Source organism: Musa acuminata, chromosome BXJ2-6 (assembly GCF_036884655.1).
Source record: "Musa acuminata AAA Group cultivar baxijiao chromosome BXJ2-6, Cavendish_Baxijiao_AAA, whole genome shotgun sequence".
Classification (NCBI taxonomy): Eukaryota; Viridiplantae; Streptophyta; class Magnoliopsida; order Zingiberales; family Musaceae; genus Musa; species Musa acuminata.
This window is the reverse complement of record NC_088343.1, coordinates 9,066,927-9,089,702: the sequence shown is the minus strand read 5'-3', so window position 1 is coordinate 9,089,702 and position 22,776 is coordinate 9,066,927. Positions and strand designations below refer to the sequence as shown.

General features: G+C 40.2%; 5 protein-coding genes across 7 annotated transcripts; 1 reads left to right on the top strand and 4 right to left on the bottom strand.

Moving 5' to 3' along the window:
• Positions 1-197: 197 nt before the first annotated feature.
• On the bottom strand, positions 198-4,615 carry LOC103987478 (uncharacterized). 2 transcript variants are annotated; one of them, XM_009405793.3, is made up of 10 exons: positions 4,173-4,615; positions 3,747-3,947; positions 3,185-3,354; positions 2,805-2,903; positions 2,583-2,651; positions 1,762-1,902; positions 1,503-1,592; positions 989-1,156; positions 543-618; positions 198-461 (listed from the first exon to the last, which is right to left on the bottom strand). In XM_009405793.3, the coding sequence occupies exons 1-10, from the start codon at positions 4,234-4,236 to the stop codon at positions 343-345; spliced, it is 1,197 nt and encodes a 398-aa protein (XP_009404068.2). In that variant the 5' UTR covers positions 4,237-4,615; the 3' UTR covers positions 198-342. The 2 variants fall into 2 exon arrangements, with proteins under 2 accessions (XP_009404068.2, XP_009404070.2); XM_009405795.3 differs by lacking the exon at positions 4,173-4,615 and adding an exon at positions 4,056-4,170.
• Positions 4,616-5,033: 418 nt separating this feature from the next.
• LOC103987476 (uncharacterized) lies at positions 5,034-5,892 on the bottom strand. The gene is made up of 2 exons (XM_009405792.3): positions 5,526-5,892; positions 5,034-5,395 (listed from the first exon to the last, which is right to left on the bottom strand). The coding sequence occupies exons 1-2, from the start codon at positions 5,795-5,797 to the stop codon at positions 5,194-5,196; spliced, it is 474 nt and encodes a 157-aa protein (XP_009404067.2). The 5' UTR covers positions 5,798-5,892; the 3' UTR covers positions 5,034-5,193.
• Positions 5,893-7,430: 1,538 nt separating this feature from the next.
• LOC103987475 (auxin-responsive protein SAUR77) lies at positions 7,431-8,049 on the top strand. Its single transcript, XM_009405791.3, has one exon. It carries the CDS (start codon positions 7,499-7,501, stop codon positions 7,916-7,918), a length of 420 nt encoding a protein of 139 aa, XP_009404066.2. The 5' UTR covers positions 7,431-7,498; the 3' UTR covers positions 7,919-8,049.
• Positions 8,050-8,787: 738 nt separating this feature from the next.
• On the bottom strand, positions 8,788-13,392 carry LOC135614650 (uncharacterized). The gene is made up of 2 exons (XM_065112227.1): positions 13,203-13,392; positions 8,788-11,516 (listed from the first exon to the last, which is right to left on the bottom strand). Exon 2 carries the CDS (start codon positions 11,115-11,117, stop codon positions 9,150-9,152), a length of 1,968 nt encoding a protein of 655 aa, XP_064968299.1. The 5' UTR covers positions 11,118-11,516; positions 13,203-13,392; the 3' UTR covers positions 8,788-9,149.
• A 3,743-nt stretch (positions 13,393-17,135) lies between these two features.
• On the bottom strand, positions 17,136-22,561 carry LOC135614649 (ABC transporter F family member 5-like). Of its 2 annotated transcripts, none has more exons than XM_065112224.1 (9): positions 21,501-22,561; positions 20,660-21,001; positions 19,985-20,125; positions 19,643-19,825; positions 19,216-19,371; positions 18,184-18,285; positions 17,952-18,080; positions 17,515-17,619; positions 17,136-17,429 (listed from the first exon to the last, which is right to left on the bottom strand). In XM_065112224.1, the coding sequence occupies exons 1-9, from the start codon at positions 22,386-22,388 to the stop codon at positions 17,334-17,336; spliced, it is 2,142 nt and encodes a 713-aa protein (XP_064968296.1). In that variant the 5' UTR covers positions 22,389-22,561; the 3' UTR covers positions 17,136-17,333. The 2 variants fall into 2 exon arrangements, with proteins under 2 accessions (XP_064968296.1, XP_064968297.1); XM_065112225.1 differs by having other exon boundaries at positions 19,643-19,822; positions 21,501-22,560.
• Between the last annotated feature and the right edge of the window lie 215 nt (positions 22,562-22,776).

The window sequence follows — 22,776 nt, the reverse complement described above, 5'->3', positions numbered from 1 at the left end:
CAGCAAAACAGGTTCTGTATTCCTTGATCAAGTTGGACGCTGAACATTATGGAAATATGTATTAGAACCCAATGCATATGCAATTATGAGAAGCAATTACCAGAAATCCTGCTCGCTGTTATGTAGAATCAAACACAACAGAATATAAGTCGATTCAATGAATGTTGATGTGCAACACATTTTTCTTTCTGTGCAAATAAAAGGAATTTGAAAGTTGAATTGCCACACACTGTTGATTTTTGTTCAAATCCAACATATTTTGGGAGAGGAAGATAGATTACAAATCTTACAAAGAAGAAATTTTGAAAAGAGAAGAACCTCCAGAGATTGATTCCAACAGTTTCATTTCTCGAGGATGAATTCTTGGATTTCTATCCCAGTATGTCGAGCGCCGCCCTGCACTCTCAACATGACTTCATCTCCGAGTTTGAGTGAGGTGACTGGAATTGTAGTCTGGTTTCCTGGACACCGCGAGATCATAGAGTTAGCAAGCAGCAACTGAGAATTTGATGAGATTTGAGAAAAGGAACTGAGGAAATAACCTTCATGAGGGCAGACTAATCCAACAGTTTCTGCATTTTGTAAAAAGATGCTATATGTCTCATTTCCTGAGTGTTCCTGCAACAGACATATTCGATAAAATATGAAACAGTAAAATTTACCACAAGTTTGGAACTTAAGAACTACAAGTTATGTTCATATCTATATCAAATGTTCTACAATTTTTCTCTACCACCATATGTTTGAACTTTTCCTCTTTTTTTTTTTCAGTATTTCTCTCCAAGAGATTGAGTTGTAGCAGACTGATGTATCCTTGTCAAAGGGATAAAACAGAGACCAGTCCCATTTATCCTTAATTACCCCCCTCTTTTTTTCGCTATACCGGCACGTCAAACTGTTCCAAGGATCTTGCAAAAGATTAAACTTGTTTTTGCATTACCACCTAAAGTTTGGCATGTTAAAATGAAACAGGGGGGAACAGTCAAACCTTTGCCTCGATTAGGATAAGTGGTCTCGACTCGATCTTCACACGACCCACGATTGCTGTCCGTTGTAAACCACTTTGGTCAACCACTATGACCTCTTTACCTGCCTGCAACTCTGAGAGGTAGCAAGTCTTTCCTCCTGGAATTGCAACATAGGCATGCACTGGCCCCTACAGATTAATAAACAGCATGATATATTAACCATCAACGTATATTCATTTTTGCTTTGAGAGAAAGATGACCTAACAGAATCTGACGAGAATCACTTGTTCTTTTGTTGTTTTCAGCATGCTGGAACTGCTTCCTAGGAGTGAATAGAGCTACTTCTATGTTTTGTCTTAGCTAAATCAACATTCGATAAAAAGGAAAGAATGTTGATCATTGATAACTAAATTTAATAGTATGTACTTGGTGAGTAGTTCCAAAGAGCTGCTTATTCATAATTTCAGTAACAAAAGTTAGCTATCAAAAAGAAGGTAGCCTGGAGAAAAATCAAATTGCTAAGTTGATACTAACAGCGTTTACTCGGAAAGGTCTGCTAGCAATGTAATTTGACTCCAAGCATTCTGAATGAACCAAGAAAAGCCCTCTAGCAAAAGAACCAACCTACAAAACAAAACACAATGTTATCAAAATCTTGCAATTTTAGACGTCTCGACAAACTAAGGAAAAGGACTTCACATCAAGTGTATTCACTCTTTCATTAGCTCTGTCATGATATGATAATTATGAAACAGAAAGGAGAATTTTTTTTTAAAAAGAAGATAAGATGGACCAGAAGGCCTTCACCCGGTCGCATGAGACTGCAAAGGTCCACACATACACGGTCACCCATGCCAACCACTTCTACCCGAGTTATAGTTGTCTTAGTCAAGGCTAACATATTCCTGACTTCATTTCTTCTGTCAAAATACTCCTGAAGATATTGACCAGTATGAGAAATAATTATTAGAATGTACATAAAACTGATTCAATGAAGAACTATAAACAGCCATGAAGAATTTGTCAATTCATGATATCCACTCAAGATTTCACAAATAAAATCTTAATGCATGGCGAAGTGCATGAGCCCACAGATATATCGAGAAGCATTTTGTTCATCTTTAAATTAGATCCAGATAGTGAAAAAAGTGCGACTGGTGAAAGACATCTATTCTAACCACTAGTGCACGTTCCTTACCCTTTTTGGTCCATGTTACAGAGCACATGCCAAATTCCTGGCACAACTCATTGATGGAAGGGCACCGTGAAAGCCTTCCATGATGACACTAGAAGAAATTATCCACTCAAGTTGCATAAAGTAAAAGAAGGAAGCAATTCATCAGAAAAATTGCTAAGCTAATTCATCCTCTGGTTGTCTAGTTCATGTAGCAAACCATTTATGTGATACATTTCTGGCATCAATAATCAAGCCATTTATGAGAGTCTCTCACAGTTGCATCTCTATTCTACGACTGCTCTTGGAGTTTGGTGTGCTTGGTTTTGCAAATTGCTATAGTTACCTACAACTATGGTGAAAAAATAGCAATTTTAATAGGAAAAGAGAACCGCTATTTTATAGAAGCTGAAAAATGATATGTATGTCTCACAAGGTACCTTAAGTCTGAGAACTTCTCCCATGTCTTCAACCTTCAGAACAACTCCATCGAGACCTTGCTCCAAGGCCTAAATTAGAAAGTGTGAAATGCTTTTAGGAAGTTATCTCAAATGGCACAACGAGAGCAGACACTGATAATTACCAAGATTGAGAATCTTTTTTTTTTTTGTTTCTTTTTCTAAACTTGCTCCATTCTTTCAATTGCTAAAATATAAAATTACCTCAAGAAACACTTGTGCTTCAGTTGAAGTAGCTGAAACTGCTAAGACAGTCCTATTACACCCTTGGAATGCTGCGACAATGTTCTCCGCAGGTATAACCTTTGAAATGCATAATAGGTTATTGAAGTCATCAAAAAAGATAATTGTCTTTATTAAAATCCCATATACACAGGATGCACAAGGAAACTAGCATAATTTCCTAATCCTGTAACACAAATATATATGATTGAGCTATCTAAATCCAAACTTGTTATGCTAAACTTTTGTCTCCATTTCCATGGTGATATATAAACCAGTCATTAACAATACCAACTTCAAACACTGAATAACTAACAACATGTTTTATTTCATGAGAAGGGAAACAAGAGCGAGCAGAGAACCTGCCATTCATTCTGGAAATTTATGACAACGTTGTCTACTTCTTCTGTGTTTGGTTGGAAGAGCTCCAGTTCTTGTGGAGATGAAACCTCATAGAAGGATGCAATTTTTCTGCTTTGTCCATCAAACAGCTGCTTCCCATCAATAAAGAGAGGCGTTATCAGGGCAATTGCTGCACAGATGATACCAAAAACAGTTTAGCAAGAATAAGATGGAAGCACACAATGTTCAACAAGTCAGATGAATGTATAGGAATGCATTCTTCAAACCCATACCATGTTAGACTGGTGTGGCATGAAAAAATAAGAACATAAAACAAGGTAGCTGAAGTTACAGCATCTTAATCCTTAAAGCACACCCAACAAGCTGATACCGCAACATGTTGGAGAAGAGTACATGCGGATGAATGCGGCAAACACAGATTGCAAGAAAGAAGATGCATTTCAGAGATCAAGAAATAAGTCACTACTGTTTCCAGACCAATCATCAGAAACAACACAGTTCTGGAGATCCAACCCTAGCTTTGATTCGGAGGATAGGGAAACCCGGGCATTAGTAGCTCACATGACCATTCATTGGCAAGGTCGTTGGATCGTGGTTCCGAGCGAAAGAGGAAGGTGTTCCACCCTCTCTCAACCGCTGCAGTCATCACCTGCCTGCTCTCAGTCCACACCCAAACAAGCTTCGATCGCCTGTTTCCGTCCGCAGCCACAGAGCAAGTCATCGCCGCGCAAGCATTAACGGGCAAGCGAGCCGCATTACCCCCTACATCGATTAAGAACAGAAGCAACCTAAGCAGTTGAATCCCATCCAACACAATCATATCAACAAACCAAGAATCGCAGCAGAATTGGAAGGATCGTTCGCTGAAACCTCAATCAAGGATTAGATGGATGGAGTCAAAACCATAATTCAAGAAAAAAAAACACCGATCTTCCAAAGATACTTCACTAGAAGAAACAATCTTGAGAGGGAGAAGAGAAGCGGTACCTCTTAGAGGCGGCGGCCACGCCGTGGGCTTGGAGATTTCGGCTGGGAAGGAGCGGAACGCCATGGATTCCGCTTTTATCTTCGGGGGCCGATCTCTAATGGCAACCCCTCGTCCGCCAAGATTAACCCTTTGTGGTGGGCCCGGAGACGAAGTGGGTCCTCGGGGATCTCTCGTCTTCCGGTGTAAGCCCACACGGCGGCCTTGGTAGTGCGCGCGAGTTCGGGGAGGCGATCTGGGACCTCGGACAGCGGCTTTGGAAGGCCGTGATCTTGCCCGGGATCTCCGGCACCCGGGGGATGTCTCTGCTTTCGTTCCCACGCCTTCTTCGTCCACCCCATTCTTGTTTCGGAGAAAAGTTCGAATCTGGGGGAAAAAAAGGAGAAGAACGAGAGATTGTTTGCACTGTGCTAGGTCAATCTTCACTCCTCTACAGCAACTTCTTCTCCTTTTCCACTATAAATTCTGATTGGGACAGAAACTTTCCACCATAAATGATCGTAATGATCAATTCAGGAGATAATTCCCTCATTTTCTTTGGATTACGACTGTTCTCTTTGTGTGCAAAATGGTTAGGGTTACGAAGTTGTTCCTTTGACTGCAAGAATACGATCTAATGATGGTTTTGGTTTTGGTTTTTTCTCCAGGAGATGCAATATTTCTTTTCTTTACATCAAATCTTTGATGTAAAGAAGCTAAAAAACTTGTGATGCTTCTTAAGTTGCAATCTCATTTTAATCACTCAAACACTAACTGTATCATCTGCAGTTGCAATTACGGCAATGTGAGTGGTACTTGCACGTGAAGATAGTTGCACACCATCCGCTTGAGGAAAATACAGACAGACAACTCTTGCAAGCATCTGAAGAACATTGGAAACAAAAGATCACAAAGGAGAGATGCACAAGAAACCATTGGAACCATTCTTTCTACAATCAGAGAGAAAAGAGACCACATCAAGCTATAGTAAGAGAGGAGAGATTACAGACGCTGCTACAACCGTAGACGTAAGTAAGAATCGATCTAAAGCTCTGCATCCGGTTCTCCACCAGCCACGGAGGCAGTCCGCTTCACCTTCTCCTTGCTCTTGCGGACTGCGTCCTCTGCTGTCTTCGCTGCCGACTCCGCCGCCTGCCCCACCGCCTCCTTGCTCGTCTCGAAGCTCCTCGAGGCTGCTTCTTTCACCACCTCCCCTGCGCTCGACTCACTCCTTCCATTGTTTTTCCTGCACCAAGTGTCACATCATTCAATTACTTTTGTCGAACACCTTACGAACATACACAGAGGACCTGAAGAACAAAGACAATAACGGCCATGGACGATGAGAGGGAGATTCGGAGAAGCAGAAGACGGACATCGAGTCAGGTGGCCGAAGATTCATCCAGGCAAGATTGGCCCAGGTCCTGACGGCATCCCACAGGTTCGCGAATCCGGTGAGGCCGATGGCCCGCTCGGCCGGCTGCGGGCCCTGCTGTTGCTGCTGCCCCCCCTCTCCACCTCCATAGCCGGCACCCTGGACCGGCGACGGAAACGTTTGGCGAGGAGAGATGAGGAGGAGGAGGAGGAGCAACAGGACGAGGGAGGAGGAACACGCCGTGACGAAGGTTTTCTTTGCTGCTGCGTCCATGACGAGTGCCGGTAGCAGGTGAGACGGGAAGCAGGTGCTTTAACCGCTCCCCTCTTCGGCGCCCTGCCTCCTCGTTGCATGGGACACGTCGCGTCGTACGTGGAGCCCAGGCGCACTGATATCGCATATTTGCATCAAAACCAAGTGCACAGGGAAGCAGAGAAAAATACGTGTATATATACACACGTGTCTAGAGATATTTTATTGAAAAAAATTTATTTTATTTTTTCAAGATCAGCATCTTTTTTTTCATTTATTATCGAAGAGCACCTCTTATTTTTTTTAAGATTAAATTATCTTTAAGTAAAATATCTATATTTATTTATCATAATATTATCGATTTTATTAAAGAGAACATGAAAATAAATAGATAAAAGATCATTTTAATACTTTAATGACTGTTATCGATGAGGAGAATGACGACGAAAGATGAAGGTAACTCTACATCAACGTCGACGTAGTTATCAAATAACCCTCACCTCTTGTCGTTACGGTACCGTCATTTGCTACTGCTGATATCATCCATCACTACTAATTAGAATATTAAAATTATTTTTTTATTATTTATTTTTTATATATTTTTTTATAGAACTAACAACGTTATGGTAAATGGATCTAGATGTTTCCCTTTAATTAAGGATGCTAATATAATTATTTAAGTATAAGAATCATAATACTAAATATAATTAACTAATTAACTATATATATATTGATATTGGTCGCTCTTCAATCATTAGGTAGAAGACTACGTCTACGATATAGATGATAGAACAAGTCAAAAAGAAGGTCTGTCAATCCATGACACATCTATCAAACGAAGAAGAAGGGAAGGAGGGGGAGGACTTTTTTGTTTTCTCTTCACACCTGCCTTTTGTGGACGTGGTCTTCACCACTGTTATAGATGCTTTACATCCACCCAAAAATAGTATTTATTCTTGTGAATTTTGATATAATTATATATAACTCACTAGGCACTGGTAATATATATCTGTTCCATTTTATGTGTATTAAAAAAACCATAATTAATTAGTTTGAGTTAAAAATAAAAGATATACAATTTAGGTCCAAAATCTTATTTGATATGTTTATATCTAAAATATTTGTCTAAATATTTATCTAAAATATTTAAATCTAAAATACCTGTGATTAATATTTTTTTTTTTTACTTTAAATATTAATTTGATACTGATGACCCAAACGTATCATACATTATGGATTCAAAACCTCATCTAATATATTTTTATTTAAAATAAGTTTAGTGACAACATACCAAATTCATTTATTATAAATTACGGTTCGAAACCCTCATCCGACATATTTTTACATCTAACATAAAATAGGTAGGGGGATGATCGTACCATATTCACTTACCAAAAGTTGAAGATTCGAAATTTTATTCTATGTATTATATATATTTTGAATGCGTAAAGATTTTGAGGGTTAATCTTAAGGTGACTCAAATCCTGCTTTCATCGGATTTTTTTAAATATTTGACTAATATTTCACAAGTTATGAAATATATAAATATGAGTATTTGATCGCACTTTCCTAAAATAATTAATGGGGACGCGCCTCCCGCTTCGCCTCGAGGATAATTACAACACCGCGTCCAAAGTCTATATAACCCTAACACCGAGTCCATCAAGGCAGGCAGCCAAGAGCACGATCGCACGCTCTGTCCTCGCCTCTGTATCCGGTTCGATGATGTATTCGCCTCGGGATCGCCAGTCTGACGCCGCCTCCGTCGGCTGCTGCGTCTTCCTCCGACGCCCATCCACCCTTTCCCGTCTCGGCTACCGCGCGCTCACCTTGGAAGACTCCTCTGACGGCGAGGAGTCGGCGGTGAAGTTGGTGGTGGGGAAGGAGAGGCGGGTGTTCCTGGTCGACCGCTTCGTCCTCGAGAAGGAACCGTTGCGGGTGCTGATGGAGATGGTGGCGCGGGACGGGCGGCAGGGGAGGGGGTCGAGGCGGAAAGGCGCCATCTTTGTCGACGTCGACCACATCCTCTTCGAGCACATGCTCTGGTTGGTCTACAACGACAGCTCCTCCTCCTCCTCCTCTTCTTCTTTGTTGCAGCTCAACTTGAAGGAAATTATAGAGTTCTACTCTCAGGAGAATTGAGAGAGAGACCGCAGATGGTATCAAAATTGGATCTTTTCTCGTGTTTCAGATTCCACAATGGAATCTGTACATCCGTTCATCTTGTTTGTAGTTGATTTCTTTATTGAAATAGACATGGATTTACCTTTCAACGCTACTCTCTCTCTCTCTCTCTCTCTCTCTCTGATGGGACAATGTGATCGGATTTGGTTGAGAAAGAAGGCTAATTTTGCCAGGAAAGATTAGGACGGCAAGGTTAAAGCCTTCATGGAGACCACGTCTCCAGCAGTGTTCATCTTGTGGTGATCCAAACCAATCACCCTCTGATGATGCACGATGAACATAAGTCAAACACACGCAACCGCGGAGAAGACGATCACACGGATTCACGAACGCGGTTTTGGTTCTGCTAACTTGAAGTCAACAGTTTGCCTTCTTGCTCATGCTCGTTCAGCAGCTGATGATTTTGACTGTGTGTGCTTGTGGCTCGACCTCGACTGAGAAACCCCCTTGCTTGATAGAACAGCCTCAACTTTAATCTTGAAATGGTGCAAAGTAGAGAAGAAAGTACTCGACAGAGAAACAACCTGCAAGTAAGAAGATACAGATCGACTCTCCCAAAGAACTTAATACATGAATTTGATTTCATTTAGAGCCTTCTCCATTAGCAGCTTTAATGGAATTCCAAAGAACACTGATGAGACCAGCTAGACTTACAGTCAGCTTCATGAATCATGAGAGTCAAAACTGCTTGCACCTTTAAAGCAGATTTTTACAAGTCATATCCAGAAGTTCTTCACATACAAATCAACCAGTACGGCATAATTTGTGGATTCAAATGGTAACCAAGAATGACAAGCCAGAAGCTCCAATAACTACAATCATAAGCCTACAGCGAACAAGAAGTTTACATTTCAAAGCCAGACTAAACCATAAGCTTACAAACATTACAAATATAACGAGGCATTTCAGTTCCAACTCCACAGAAAAATATGCTCACACCCACGTCCACGAAGTTCATGACATAACACAAATCACAACCCAACAGAAAAACTAAGAATGGAAAAGAATACGTTGCTTTACATCAAAGAGGTTGCCATAAATCCTGTTGCAGCAAGCCGCAGGGCAACAAATTATTAGTTCTTCCAGAAACAAGGAGGCATAAGAACACTGAACATAATGCGATACAGTTCATCAGAGACCCAACTTTTATTGCTTGTCTTCGTTTCGAGGGAAACTATCAGAAGGAACATCAAACAAACCCTGCATCCACAGCATTCTTTAAGCTCCCATTCAGTAGAGACAACAAGCTCCCACCATGCACCCTCCCTTCAGGGACCACAAACCCAGAGTTCTTCTCCTGGCTGTCGTCGACACCTCCACCAAAACCAATTGACACTGATGGAGGAGGAGATTTCATGGACATGGGGACCAGAACCTGCGGCGGAATGTGAAGCTGATGCTGTCTCGCATTTGCTTGTGACTCAACACAGTCTGAAACAGAGCTAAAACCTGCAGAGGTATAACCATTGTCCATGCTGCTTCCAACTGTGACGGATGAGGCGACAATCCCTTGGAAGAGGCCTGGACCAATCATTCCCCCAGTCTTCCCAGCCTCGCACTCTTGCTGGGCGGCCATCATCGTACCATGAGCCGCACAGAGTCCACTCCTTCCCCTTGCGAACTTGTCACAGCCTGGGGCCCATGTGCACCGTTTACCCCCACCATGGGCTTTGCAGAAATCTGTCTTCCCCTGTGCGCTCTTATTGCACCCCTCAAAGTGGCATCGTTTCCCCCCACCATGGCGCACACAGCAATCAGTGCGGCCACGGGCACTCTTTGTGCACCCCGCAACAGCACACCTCTTACCCCCTCCATGTGCCACACAGAACTGTGTCCCACCATGGACGCTCTTCGGGCATACCCCACCACCCTCAAAAAGACACCGTTTACCACCACCATGCCCCTTGCACAGGGGTGTGCTTCCCTCGGCTCCCTTAGTACAACCCTGAAAAATGCATCGCCTTCCTCCGCCATGAGCTTTGCAGTAATTGGTACTCCCCTGTGCACCTTTCCAACAATCAGGATATTGACATCTACGCCCTCCACCATGGGAGATGCATAGCCCTGGCTGGCCCTCAGCACTACGAGTGCACCCCTCTACAATGCACCTCTTCCCGCCTCCGTGCTTGATGCACAAACCTGATTTACCTCGTGCAGCTTTAGCGCATCCTAAATGAGTGCACCGGCGCCCACCTCCATGAGCAATACAGAAATCTGTCTTACCATCAGCGCTCTTGGTGCATCCAAGCATCTGGCATCTCCTGCCTCCTCCATGAGCTTTGCAGAAAGCTGCAGTGCTCTCAGTGCCCTTATTACACCCAGGTTTCTGGCACCTTTGACCGCCTCCATGTCCAATGCATAGACCAGATGCCCCCCTTGCACATTTAGAACAGCCCTCGAACATGCATTTCCTAGGATGACGGTGATGGATTCTCTGAGAGACACTAGGAGAGGCAGAAAAAGCACCAGCTGATGACTCAGAAGCAGACAAGTGCTCAGTCGTTTGGTGAAGATCATACTGAAGATGATTGTTATCAGTGATTTCATCAGCTCCAGTGTCTGATGGATCATGGGTCCCTGGAGCATCTACCATACCAATAGAAATTGTCAGCCTCGGGGCAAATAGGAGAGATGGCATATATCCCCCTGAGTTTCTCTTGGCTGATGTTGAACTTTCATCAACAACTGGAATCAGGTGATGCTTTTCACTGGATATTTGCTTGGAGTTGGAAGAGGAAGAATTTGCATTGCCATCCACGGTAACCATTGGTTCCACATTTCCTCTTGAAAGTCCAAGTTCTAACATGTTACTATCAGTTTCCAAGCTCCAGCTTTGGTTTGTACAAGTGGCAGTTTCTTTTGTTTTATTAATTCCACCAGCAATGCAATAATACTCTGAAGCATAAGAAGTTGGAGTTGGACCTAGACCAAGAACCAAACGACAACCATCATCCGTAGCAGAAAGCTCGTGATTGCTCAGAGAACATACTCCTTTACCAGTTCTGCAGGTTTCGTAGCTTGAGGAGTTCAAGCGCAATGTTGTGTCACCCATGCTGATGCTTGTGCCAGATCTTGAGAAGTTCCCTGCTTCTGTCACTAGAAAACTCATCAAAGGTTGCTTTTCCTTTGACAGATCTGCCATGGTTGAATTCGTCATATCCGTCAATGGAAAAGTTGCAAAAACGAGGTTGGACAGAGGTAGGCCGCAGAAGGAAGGCCAGGATGCAGAGGACTTCCAGCTCTATATATTAGTGAATCATTCTTGAAGCTTTGGCTTTAAGGATGATAGAATAAGTGAAATGAAAATAAGCGTGGAATGTCAATTTGCAACTTCCACCACTAACAAAGCCTGAAGTGTCTGCTCTGTCCATTACTTATTAGTTGATCGCAAAGGAAATTTACAAGTAGAGGGCAATTAGAAATTGCAGCATCCACCAATAGAAAACCATGACATCTATGAGATGTCAATTGAATCAACTTTATGAAAAGATTATCTTAGCTTCCATTGTTATATTGACAGCTTGGGGAGTAAAGTTCTTGAGAATAATATACAAGGCTGCATGATAAGAAAGAATTAAGAAAGCTTCATTAGACCAATATGGGAAAACAGAATTTACAGAACATCTTAGGAATAAGATTAATGATCAAAATGCTTCTATAGATCATGCACTCATCAGAATATAATTATAAAGCTGCAAATGATGAAGTGCAATTAAAAGTAACTACACATATGTTTTGCAAACCCTGGCAACAAGAACTGAAAAACTGAAAATTTTATTTTGATGCTTATACTTCTAAAGCATGACCAATTTCTAAACAAAAAGTTATAGCAATAATCTATATCACATAGAAAATTCATATGGATACAAGTCACCACCAAATGTAGGTTTGAGTTGCCTAAGATAATAAAGGATTTTCATATATAAAAGTATACAACCAAACAATTCTGACTCGGTTGCTAATAAAATGATCAAGGATTTTAAACATATAGGCAACGAAAGCATTGAACCTCTTAAACCGCCTCTTGAAGCTTCTCAGTCAGTATCCAATAACCAAAATATAAGCTTGGCATGCATAGTGAAAGTGATCAAATAAAGATAACAAATTTAGCTTAACCATATACACCAACAAGCAAATCACTAAAGGCTATATCAATCTAAACCGACAGAAGACAATTCAACTTCATCCTGAGCTCAATCTAAACAAAATACAAAATAGAAAGCGTTTAATAATATAGAGCCATTCCAAAAGCATTTTATCATTTCTTGTCATTCCACTGAATATACATATGCATATGTAGAAAAAACGATTCTAAATCCCAAAAATATCTTTGGAACCATTAATAAGAAAGAAAAAGCATAGATCGAGTTAACATATTTTTTGCTTTTAGCACAAGGTATAGGGGTTTTAAACATAATAATACATCTTAATATTCAATAACAAGTCACAATATATAAAACTGGTGCCATCTAGAGTTTAAGTTTCATCAATTTGTTTGACACTTACCAGAAATAATGTTTAGATAAAATTACTTGAATTTGTTCAGAATAAAAAAGTAATTCAAACTTCATAACATTTCTTCAAATAAATGAAAAATAAGATTTCATAGGAAACTTCCAACAACAACACTGAAGAGATCCACCCTATCATGAATGATACCATGAATTTACTTTTAGATATTCAAGTTCCTAATAATCAGACACATAGGACGTATGCTATCATGAAGGGGGGACGCCACATGCTGTCTATCATGGCTGAAAGAAGACAGTAATTTTCATCGGGATATGGAGATTTTACTGATCTAAACCTTTATATGGAGATGTGGGTGGACTTCTTCCATCAAGAAGCTCCACAAATCGTCACCAGCCAAACTACCGCCCAAAGGCCCTTCCAATTCACATACAACCAACCAAAATCTATAGCTTATAGCAGCATATCTAAACAACTTGAGCTACTGCTCTTCTACCAAAACTCTCCCTTTCTTTCTAGAACAACAAGATCGACTGAAAACCAAAGACTCACACACACACACCCCACCGTTCCAGAGAACCGAAATTGCCGAAAAAGAAAAACTTGATCCGCCTAATCGAAGTCAGGGGAACGTCAAATCCCATCACAAACCAATCAGACAACAGCTCTAAACTACGAACACATGATGACATCAAGAACCCTAATCCTTAGCCATCGGGAAGGACTTGCACGAAATCACAAAGAACACAGACAGGGAAAGGAGAGGGAGGACCTGAGAGGATCCCGCGGCGAAACCGAGAGCAGAAACATCGAAAGATCGCAGCTTGTTGCTCTCCTCTCTCTCGCGCGCGCGGAAGGTTCGACACGGAGGCCGAGAGGAGAAGGGGAAATCGAGCGGCCAACTTATGTAGCGGTGGAGCCAAAGGGCGAGGGAGAGACAGCGCAATGGAAACGGGTGATGGGGAAGCCGCCGGTATCCCCTCCATTACTTGCGCCGTCCAGTCGATGATGTCAGTCCTCAATGGACCATCCATTACTGGAGAGGATTGTGTCGCATCGACCTGCGACGCGAGGCACCGCATCGGGAACCGACATGAATGCGGCTATTGGACTCGACCAAATCCAACCACACTAACTAATGAGGAATATTCGAAAGAATCTAAAGGAAGTGAAATCTAAATTGGTGACATCATGAAATGGTTTATTAGTTTTTATTGATTCAAGTTGTCTAAACTAGGAAAAATTATCTACACTGAAATGAATTCCATACGATCTTACTCTTACAAGATAAAATCTTGAAAAAGGAGACACAATGCGATTCGTTTTAGTCCCATTGTAGATGTCATCATCAACTTTGTGCATTTTTATTGGACTTGGATTTTCTAACCCTCCAAATACTATTTGGACTAAATATGATGTTATAATAAATGATTCTATGTTGCAATAATTTTTTATTGTTTTGCTTCGAGATTTCCGCATGTAACATGATGTCACCTTTGTTTAGTTAATATTTGACTAAGAAATAGTGCCATTACATGATAATGACATCTATAAGATGGGTTTCTTCCTTAAAAACAAGAAGAAATGAGAAGCTTCAATGTCAAAGTATGAGAGAAGTACTAAGAATCAGAGCCTAAGGATCTGATAGTTCCAGCTTCTCCATAAATTTGTGACATTATATGAGGGATGAAAATGTTGATTTGAAGGCAATGTTATGATCAGCAACAGAGATGGTAGAGAAGTACATGTTCATGAATTTTCCTTGGTGCCTTATTTCCAATCTCTGATCTCTCTCTGTAATAAGCATTAAGCAATGGAAAGAAGGAAGGAAGCATGTTAATGCTAACCACATGGCTGGCAGCAGAAGCTTGAGTTAATAGAATACTAACAATTATCACCTGCAATTATTGATGTGGCAGTCTAAGATTCCATCTTTTTTTTTTCTTTTTGTTAGGTAATTACCACACCACACAAAAGAAATATCAACAAAAGGAGAACAGCTGATGGTTGAAGCTAAGCACATTCCAAACAAATGACATTCTTGAGATATGTTGAAGACTCAGAAGTTTCAGTCTAAGCTGAAGCTTTGCTGAGATTCAAAATATGGTATTTGAAGAAAGGAAAATAAGGTGGAAAGCAATAAAAAAGCATGTGAGATGCCAGACTTTGCATCCTGTAGGAATGTGGCATTGCACTAAGGTTGATCAACAAGTAGTTTGGCAGGATTCCTAGATCAGATGCTCATGAATACTGTTGAAGCATAGAAAACCACAAGATCTTGCACAATCTGTTACAGTACTGAGCTGTCAGATGCTAATAAATGGTCAACTTGGGCAACCAAAAACAAAAAAAAGAAGAATTGTGTACTATTTCTTGTGTAGAATATGTATGAAACATGTAACCATTGTCATTTTTTTGCATCACATGAGTATGATTAATGCATGTTAAGCTTATTGGTCCTTGATTGCTTATGCAGATCTAACTTTGCACTGCTGGGTTATTATCAATGTCATGTCCTGTCCTTTAATATTGAAAGCAGCATAATATGGATGTTTCAACTCTTTGATGTCACCTAATTAATCTCTTATTTTGGCCTTTGGAATGGTACACAAGCCATTCTTGTCTTCCTCAGCATTTATAATGAAGCTTTCTTTATGAGGCTTCCTTCCTCAGCATTATTGAAGTCTTGATCATATATACTCAACAGTTCACATATTTCTTTGTGCTGTTCAAACTCCCTGTCACTGTTGGAAACATAGTTTAATTGAAGTCAGGAACTCAAATGTGTTAAGCAAAACTTTGCTTAGGTTTGCTGGAGTTGTATCTTTTTTCTTTAAGCCTGGAATCAGCTTGACTTTTTGTGTCACTGACAGAAATGAATGCAATGATGTACTTTGTTTCATGCTAATGCAGAAATTTTCATGATGAATTGTGGGTTGCTTTTCTGTCCTTGGATTATGTTGTTGAATAGAAGAGAGCACATGGTTCAGTAAAGGATAATATGATCATCACTGCCAATGACAGAGCAAAGAAAGATGATATGACTACAGCTGCCACTCAAATGCCATCAAATTTCTAGTAGCTGTAGGTAAACCTTATGCATATAAGATCTGAGGAGCATGAAGAGAAAGTTATACTTTCATTGCCCAGCAGGCTGCACTTTTCAGAAAGGGATTCTCCTGCTCCAAGAGAGGAATATGACAAAACAATCATAAAGTGGATGTGGTCCTTGTTTCTGATGTCATGTTTCTGCAACATGTCCATGAATAAAAGATGATGTAATTGATCTTTTGATTTGGTCCAAAATAATTGATTGATGTGATTCAGCAGCTGATGAGGGTTGGAGGAGTCCACTGGCAACTGCCATTCTGTACACTGAATAGTAGGCATCACTCTCACCAGCTTTGTGAAGAAAACACCCACAGGAGCATTTTAACACAGTCGAAGTTGAGTTATTCCACCCTAAACACAGGAAAAATAGTTAAGAGAGTTGAATTATTTTTTCTTTCTCACAGGGTGCTAATCCAAGCATGCCAATGAGTTTAGTCATCTAATTAACTTAAAGTAAAACATGTCCTTCACTTGTTATAAAATCAGATTCAAATGTTAACAAGTAGGTCATGGCAAATAGTACTCTGAAAGCCTGTTCAATGATCTACCATACTTTGAAAGCATGTCATTTAGTTTCTTTTTCAAGGTCAAATTGGCCTCATTATAAGCTGTTAAACATCAAACAAATGCACACACCTAGTCATCCATGACATGACACCACAAAATTATGGCTTTTCTTCTTCTTTTTAAGGTTACATTTTCTAAGAGGTAGAAGTCATGCTTGTGTCATGGCTCATCTTGTACACTTTGAATGATTCAAACAAGAGAGCAGGTGGAAGGAGACACACACACAGTTCTTATGCAAAGACAAATAATCTATTTGTTACAAGTGGATGGCATGATTATCTACAGTCTCCTTGAGCAGATTGTAGAGAAGAAGAACTAATTCAAAGTTGTTACACTTATAGCTTATCCATAGAGCAAAAGACTGTTCTGTTGCAGTTCATATACTGGTAGCAATAAGAACATACATAATGATGTTGTGACAATTATGCATACCAATATGCAACTAATTGGAAAAGGGTTCAATGAAATAGTAAAACCGAGTGATCCTGAACTATTACTTAATACTGAATCTGAGATCCAATCCATATTGAGATGTCTCCTATTCAGGGAAACTTAAATAAGTCAGCATCTCAAATACCCTATTATTACACATTAACATCCACATTCATGCTGTGTCAATCAGAGAATCCTCTATGATTTAAACCCTTACTAGTTAGTACCTCACTAATCCTCCATGGTTTGTAAACTAAAACCAGGATAATGCTTAGGAAGCCAAAACCAACCAGAGATTTAAATGCCTGTCACAACATAACAAGTTAACTTGATTACAACCAATGTTGGTGGCCTCTCATGGACAAAGACACAGCTGGAGTTGTCATCATAATATGGAAAATCATTTAACACAAATAAAAGGATAATTATTCCAGACATTCGAGAAAACCACAAAGTAGCAGCTGGTAACTAGCACCATAAGAGTGATTATTGCAACACAGTCTCTTGGATACTTTGCAACCTGAAGATTAGTAAGAGAGGCTTTGCTTAAGATTGATAAACTATCAATAGGATTAGCCAAGATGCATGAGCAAGGTTGAAATTCTACCCAGGGCAACTAGTAATTAGCCCCCAAGTCATGTATGTACTTCACTGGAAGTGTCTGTATTATGTACATCTTTAATTACAGTGTTGAGATTTTGTTATGCATAAATACGTATGACATCATCATATGAGCACCATGCATCATTCTTCTGAGTGCTGCAGTCTTTGACTTCTAGTGCTTTGCATTCTTCTACTTCCAGCGCTTTGCATTCTTCAGTCCTTTAGATTTTGCTTTCGCTTGCTGAAAAGCCAACATTTTTTGCTTCTTTCTGGCTTCTTTCTCCTCCTGTATAAAAGATCAATAGCCAAAATTGTGTCAGAGAAAATGCCACCGCCTAAACATTATTGTTAAACAGTCAGAAATTTTTCACCTTCGACATCTTAGACTTGGCTTTTATCTTTGGAGCCTTTTCTTCCAGCTCGGCCTCACGCTCCAGTTCTCTTTCTCTAGCCTCAAGGTTATTTTCTAGATAATACTGTAAAAAAAAGATAAAGGATATAATTAATGCTTCTATTTTGCTATAAATAAACAAAATCAATTAACCAGCTTTGACAATGAAAAAACACAGATCAGTAATTTGCATGAGGAAGCTCAAACTTAATGATGTTTATGAAAAATTTAAAAGCAACAGGAAATCTAAAACAGATCTTGCAGACCAGACATGGAAATATGCCTTAATTAATGAACTTTTTCCGATGAAGCCTCACCAGACTCGCAGGGAAAGCAATAACAAGGTAAAGCATATAGATATCTGCATAAGAAAGTATCTTTCTTCTACCCAAAGAATGAATGAGTAAAGATATTTACATTATAATCGCCTGCATAGTCTTGAAGACTTCCATCTTTCACCTCTACTACTCTATTGACTATCTGTCTGATGAAGTAACGATCGTGAGAAACAGTAATGACAGTCCCCTGGTACTCTGATATAGCTTCCTGTTCCATCACAATAAAATTTTCAGAAGAATAACAAGTCAATTACTGCTAACAATGTAAAATATAGTAGTGTGACACTGAGATCAAAGGTTGAAAAGGACACCTCTAGCATCTCTTTTGATGGTATATCCAAATGGTTGGTTGGTTCATCCAAAACTAAAAGAGTCGATGGCTTCACCATAAATTTGCAAAAAGCAAGTCGTGCCTGCAGAAAAATTGTAAGCACATGTTGGAATATCTTGCATACAATACGATATGAACATGCAGATACAATGCACATACATGATGCTGCTTAATACATATAAGTCTAGCAAATGGTATATGAATGATGAATATACGACGGACTGGACCGGGGTGGGCCCGCATACTGGATCACGTGAGAAGCAGAGGTGGCACGGAAGTGGGATTTAGGGTTTCCCACTTCCCTTTTATACGGCAGACCAGACCGCGTATCAGTTAGCGTTCAGACCGGTATGTGCCACCCGCTTTGTACTTGTCCAAGAAAAACGATGATCATTGGTCAGAAGAACTGAAGCTAATTCGCTTCATGGACTTCCAAGCAGACTTTGTTAATTCTATTTCAGAAGGTCAGAAATAAGCTAAAGGTACCATAATGAATACAACAATTAAACTATCGTGTTTCATATTCTTGCACATTAATATACATACGTTACATTTATCACTACTGTAGTATTATATCATAGTTACATCGACAGTAATCCAAAAGATCTTCACATAAGAAATAAGGCAACCTCTTCTATGTACATTCAGCTGTTACAATTGTCTTTTGATCTCTTGCCCAATGTTGATAGATTCGCATGACATTAACTTACCAGAACATCCTCAAAAACTCAATTATTGCTGGTGCTAGTTGCACTGGGGAATATTACTCTATCATATTATCAAGAAAATGTAATTTGTTGAGAAGAACAATATAGAGGTCAGTAGACTTTAGTCTAACAATTCAAACATGAAAATAACATGAATTGGCAAACATGACTGAGACCAATCTAGTTATGATTCAAGGTACCTCTCTTTTACAAATAAAACAAAGTTCCACTGAATTAAAAAAAGAAAAAGTGGAAGATTGAAATGACATATGAGAGTAAGAAAATACTACGACCAGGTTACATACCTTTTCTCCACCACTCAAAAGAGAAACCTTTCTATCAAGCATGTCCGATTTGAAGTTACAACGGCCAAGGAGACCTTTTATATCATCAATTCTCCAATCCTCTGCAGCTTCTTCAACTGTTTCTAGCACGGTTTTCTCCAGATCAAGTGCTTCTGCCTGTTAAGGAATTGTGAATTAAACAACCTCTTTGAAGTTGTTATAGAAAGAAAGCAATTGACCAGAAGGAATTACCAAGACCTGGTTGACTATAATGCACATCCTTTAATTTTCGAACAAACATGAAACAGAACATAATTGATGAAGAATGCTACTCTAAGTTGCAAAATTATAAGCATTTATTCTTCATTTCTGAAACCAACAACATCATGCTAGCTTTTGTAGTGTAAGTCGCATCACTGAGCAACTGAAGAGATGGACCATAAGCTACCTGGTTTTGTTCAAAATAATTTGGCAACACATTATGCTCCCCAAGCAGAACATCACCCCCTTGAGGCTTCTCCAATCCCATAATTAGTTTAAGCAAAGTACTCTTTCCGCATCCATTCGGCCCAATAATGGCTATTTTCTCACCTCTCTCAACTAAAAGATTTGCCCTTTTAAACAACACCTGCTACATTAAACCAAAAATATAGTTACTGGATAAGAAGAATGATCTCCCAAACCACACACAGAGCACATCTACCGATCTGTAAATTCTGTTTCTTTCTGAAAGAAAGGAAGCCCTTATGGCTAAACACCATATTTACGTTGCCAAAGAAATATTACTTACCTTATCATCATATCCATAATTTAGATTCTTAATTGTTAAGACTGTTCTCCCACTTCTTCCGCGCTCAGGGAATCTAATTTTCAACTGCTTTCTCTGAAAAGGCTTCTCAACTTGTCCTTCTCCTTGAAGTTTCTCCAATTTCTGGCATGATATCAAAATGTGGTAATTGTCAGAAAGAGTCAAAAAACAAACATGACACGTAACCCAAAGCTAAATCATGTAGATCATTTGAACCTCAATATACTAGAAACTACAGACACAATATGTACTAATTATAGAAAATAACATAGTGAACCTGTCAAATTCCACAAAGGTCATCCAATATAATCAAGGCCTTCAGTACTTCAATGTTTGACCTTCTGGATTTGTAACATATTACTTGAGGACTGTTAACCTACTGTATGGTAACATATCTGTATTGTATTGTTTGTATTATATTATTAATAATTAGGTTGTTTGTGCATTTTATCATGAAAAATAGCCAAAAATGTGAATTTTGAAATCGAATGTTCTTGTTATCAGATGGAATAACGGAGTTATTACTTGAGCCACTATAAGATGCATGATCATTATTCTAGAAACATTAGCAGTACCTCTATGATTTGGAGATATTCTGGAGGGAGGACAAGGTCAAGGATTTGTGTAAATGTTCCCCGGAACAAGATCAGTGGTTACCTTTTCTTCACTGGATGCACGTCCAGCATTAACTCCAGCTCCTAATCTATTTATTAAGTCTTTTGTATGCTCAATCTCCTTCTGTTGCTTTTCCCATGCTGCATATTGGGCTTCCACCCATGCTGCTTTTGCTAGCACATACTCAGAATAGTTACCCATAAATGTCCTGGACACTCCCATATCAGTTTCTACAATTTTGGTGCACAATTGATCGAGGAAAGCTCTGTCATGTGATATAATAACCATTGGCACATCTTGCTTATTAAGATAGCCTTCCAGCCACTCAATTGTGTCCAGATCAAGGTGATTAGTTGGCTCATCAAGAAGCAGTAAGTCAGGGTCCTGCAATAACCATAATTTGTAGTTAATAAACAAATGCATAGAGATTCTATCCCTGATGAGTCAAGGAATTGCAATAATTTGAATGATGTTTTTTAGGCAAAGAATGATAACTACTTAATAAGAAAACAAGGTTTGTAACATTTGATTCACTGATTTTGCCAAATTTGATAATCTTACTCTCCAAACTGATCATAAATATAGCCAACCATTCAAAATCTATGTCGTCAATGAATCTATTCCTAGTGACTCCATCTAACTGCCTATTGTTATAACCACTCTTTTTTAACCATAGACATAAAAGTAAGACACATATCTTTTAGGACAAGTACCAATATTCACTCTTCATGCCAATAGTTTATGTAATAACTATGCAACAATATGAATAACTGGTATTGATTCAACATTTTATTCTGTAGTGATCAAAATGAACATATCAGGAATCAGAGAACAAGAACAATTAGCTTCCTTAGAGTGTTTATAAATGCCAACTAAAATGTACCTGAAGTATAATTTTCCCAAGTGACATTCTCATCTGCCAACCGCTGCTGAATGAGGCTACCGACCGATCAGAATCTTCTGGTGCAAAACCAAGCTCAGGCATCAACTTACTAATTTTTACATCCACCTCGTCTAGGTCTAGATCTTGTGCCCTTCTCTGAAGCAAGTCCAACTCATCCAGCAGCCTTCCCATCAAGCTTAGGTCCTCTACAGAACTTTCCAATGCTCTTTGCACCTTGTCCAACCTCTCTGCAATATCCATCTCCTCCTTGAAAGCATTCAAGAACTCCTCGTTCACTGTCCTGCTTGGGCAAACCTCAAACTCCTGGCTCAAGAACGCAATCTTCATGTTCTCCTTTGCCTTGACCACATTCCCGGTGTCAGGCTCCTCCAATCCAGCAATTATCCTCAGCTGGGTTGTTTTGCCTGCGCCATTCACGCCAACCAACCCAACCTTCTCCCCTTTCTTCACTTCCCAGGTGACGTCCTTTAGCAAGGTCACACCTTTGAAGGTTTTACTGATGTTCTCTAATCTAACACCCGACGAGACGCTCGACGCCCCGGTGCTCGACCTCTTCCTTCCTTGCCTCGCCGACGCGTCCTCGACGGCGCTCTCAGAGAAGAGGGATTCGAGGTCGGCGGTGGTGTCAGAATCCACGATGGCCGTATCCACGGCGGCCCTGACCGAAACGCCAAGCTTTCTGATCCTAGGGTTAGTAAAGCCGGTCTTTTTCACAAATGACACGCCAACTCGCCTACTTAGAGCGGGAGAAACCGAGGAGGGACAAGCCCGCGGCAGGATTCTCGCCTTTCCAGCGTCCAAAAGGGGCGATCCAGAGAGGAATCCTGATCGGAGGTCCAGGGTCTGGAGCTTGGTCGAAAGATCCATTGCCGGCGTCAAAAAGAACCGAACTGGCCGCAAGCTAGGGTTAGAAAACTAGGGATTCAGGAGAAGACCTCGACGGAGGGCAGCCAGGAATCCCTCGAGCGCTCTCCGCCGCGAGAATTCGCCGGGAAAATACCCTCCACCCATCCGCCCGATGGTTTGAGCAAGACGCACTTATAGAAACGGATCGATTTCTTTGTTTTCTGTCCCCTTTAATTTATGAATTACTCGAAATTATACCACCCAACTTTCACATAATCACAGAAAGACCAGAAATGATCGAACGAACGGCACGCCATCTCCTGACAAGATAAGGCGTTCCAAGTGCGCGATGGGATGTGGTATTTCGGTGGTTGTTTCTGAAGTCGAGGGTATTAGTGAAAATGGTATT

Bases quoted from the DNA above. Each gene is read 5' to 3' on its own strand.
- LOC103987478 (XM_009405793.3), bottom strand. From the start codon at position 4,236: ATGGCGTTCCGCTCCTTCCCAGCCGAAATCTCCAAGCCCACGGCGTGG. The intron at 3,948-4,172 runs GTACCGCTTCTC...TAATCGATGTAG, and splicing joins GTGGCCGCCGCCTCTAAGAG to GGGGTAATGCGGCTCGCTTG. The intron at 462-542 runs GTTATTTCCTCA...CGCGGTGTCCAG, and splicing joins ATTAGTCTGCCCTCATGAAG to GAAACCAGACTACAATTCCA.
- LOC103987476 (XM_009405792.3), bottom strand. From the start codon at position 5,797: ATGGACGCAGCAGCAAAGAAAACCTTCGTCACGGCGTGTTCCTCCTCC. The intron at 5,396-5,525 runs GTCCGTCTTCTG...CACTTGGTGCAG, and splicing joins CTTCGGCCACCTGACTCGAT to GAAAAACAATGGAAGGAGTG.
- LOC103987475 (XM_009405791.3), top strand. From the start codon at position 7,499: ATGATGTATTCGCCTCGGGATCGCCAGTCTGACGCCGCCTCCGTCGGC.
- LOC135614650 (XM_065112227.1), bottom strand. From the start codon at position 11,117: ATGACGAATTCAACCATGGCAGATCTGTCAAAGGAAAAGCAACCTTTG.
- LOC135614649 (XM_065112224.1), bottom strand. From the start codon at position 22,388: ATGGATCTTTCGACCAAGCTCCAGACCCTGGACCTCCGATCAGGATTC. The intron at 20,126-20,659 runs GTAACCACTGAT...ATATCATGCCAG, and splicing joins GTGCATCCAGTGAAGAAAAG to AAATTGGAGAAACTTCAAGG. The intron at 17,620-17,951 runs GTAAATATCTTT...TTTTTTTTACAG, and splicing joins ACTATGCAGGCGATTATAAT to TATTATCTAGAAAATAACCT.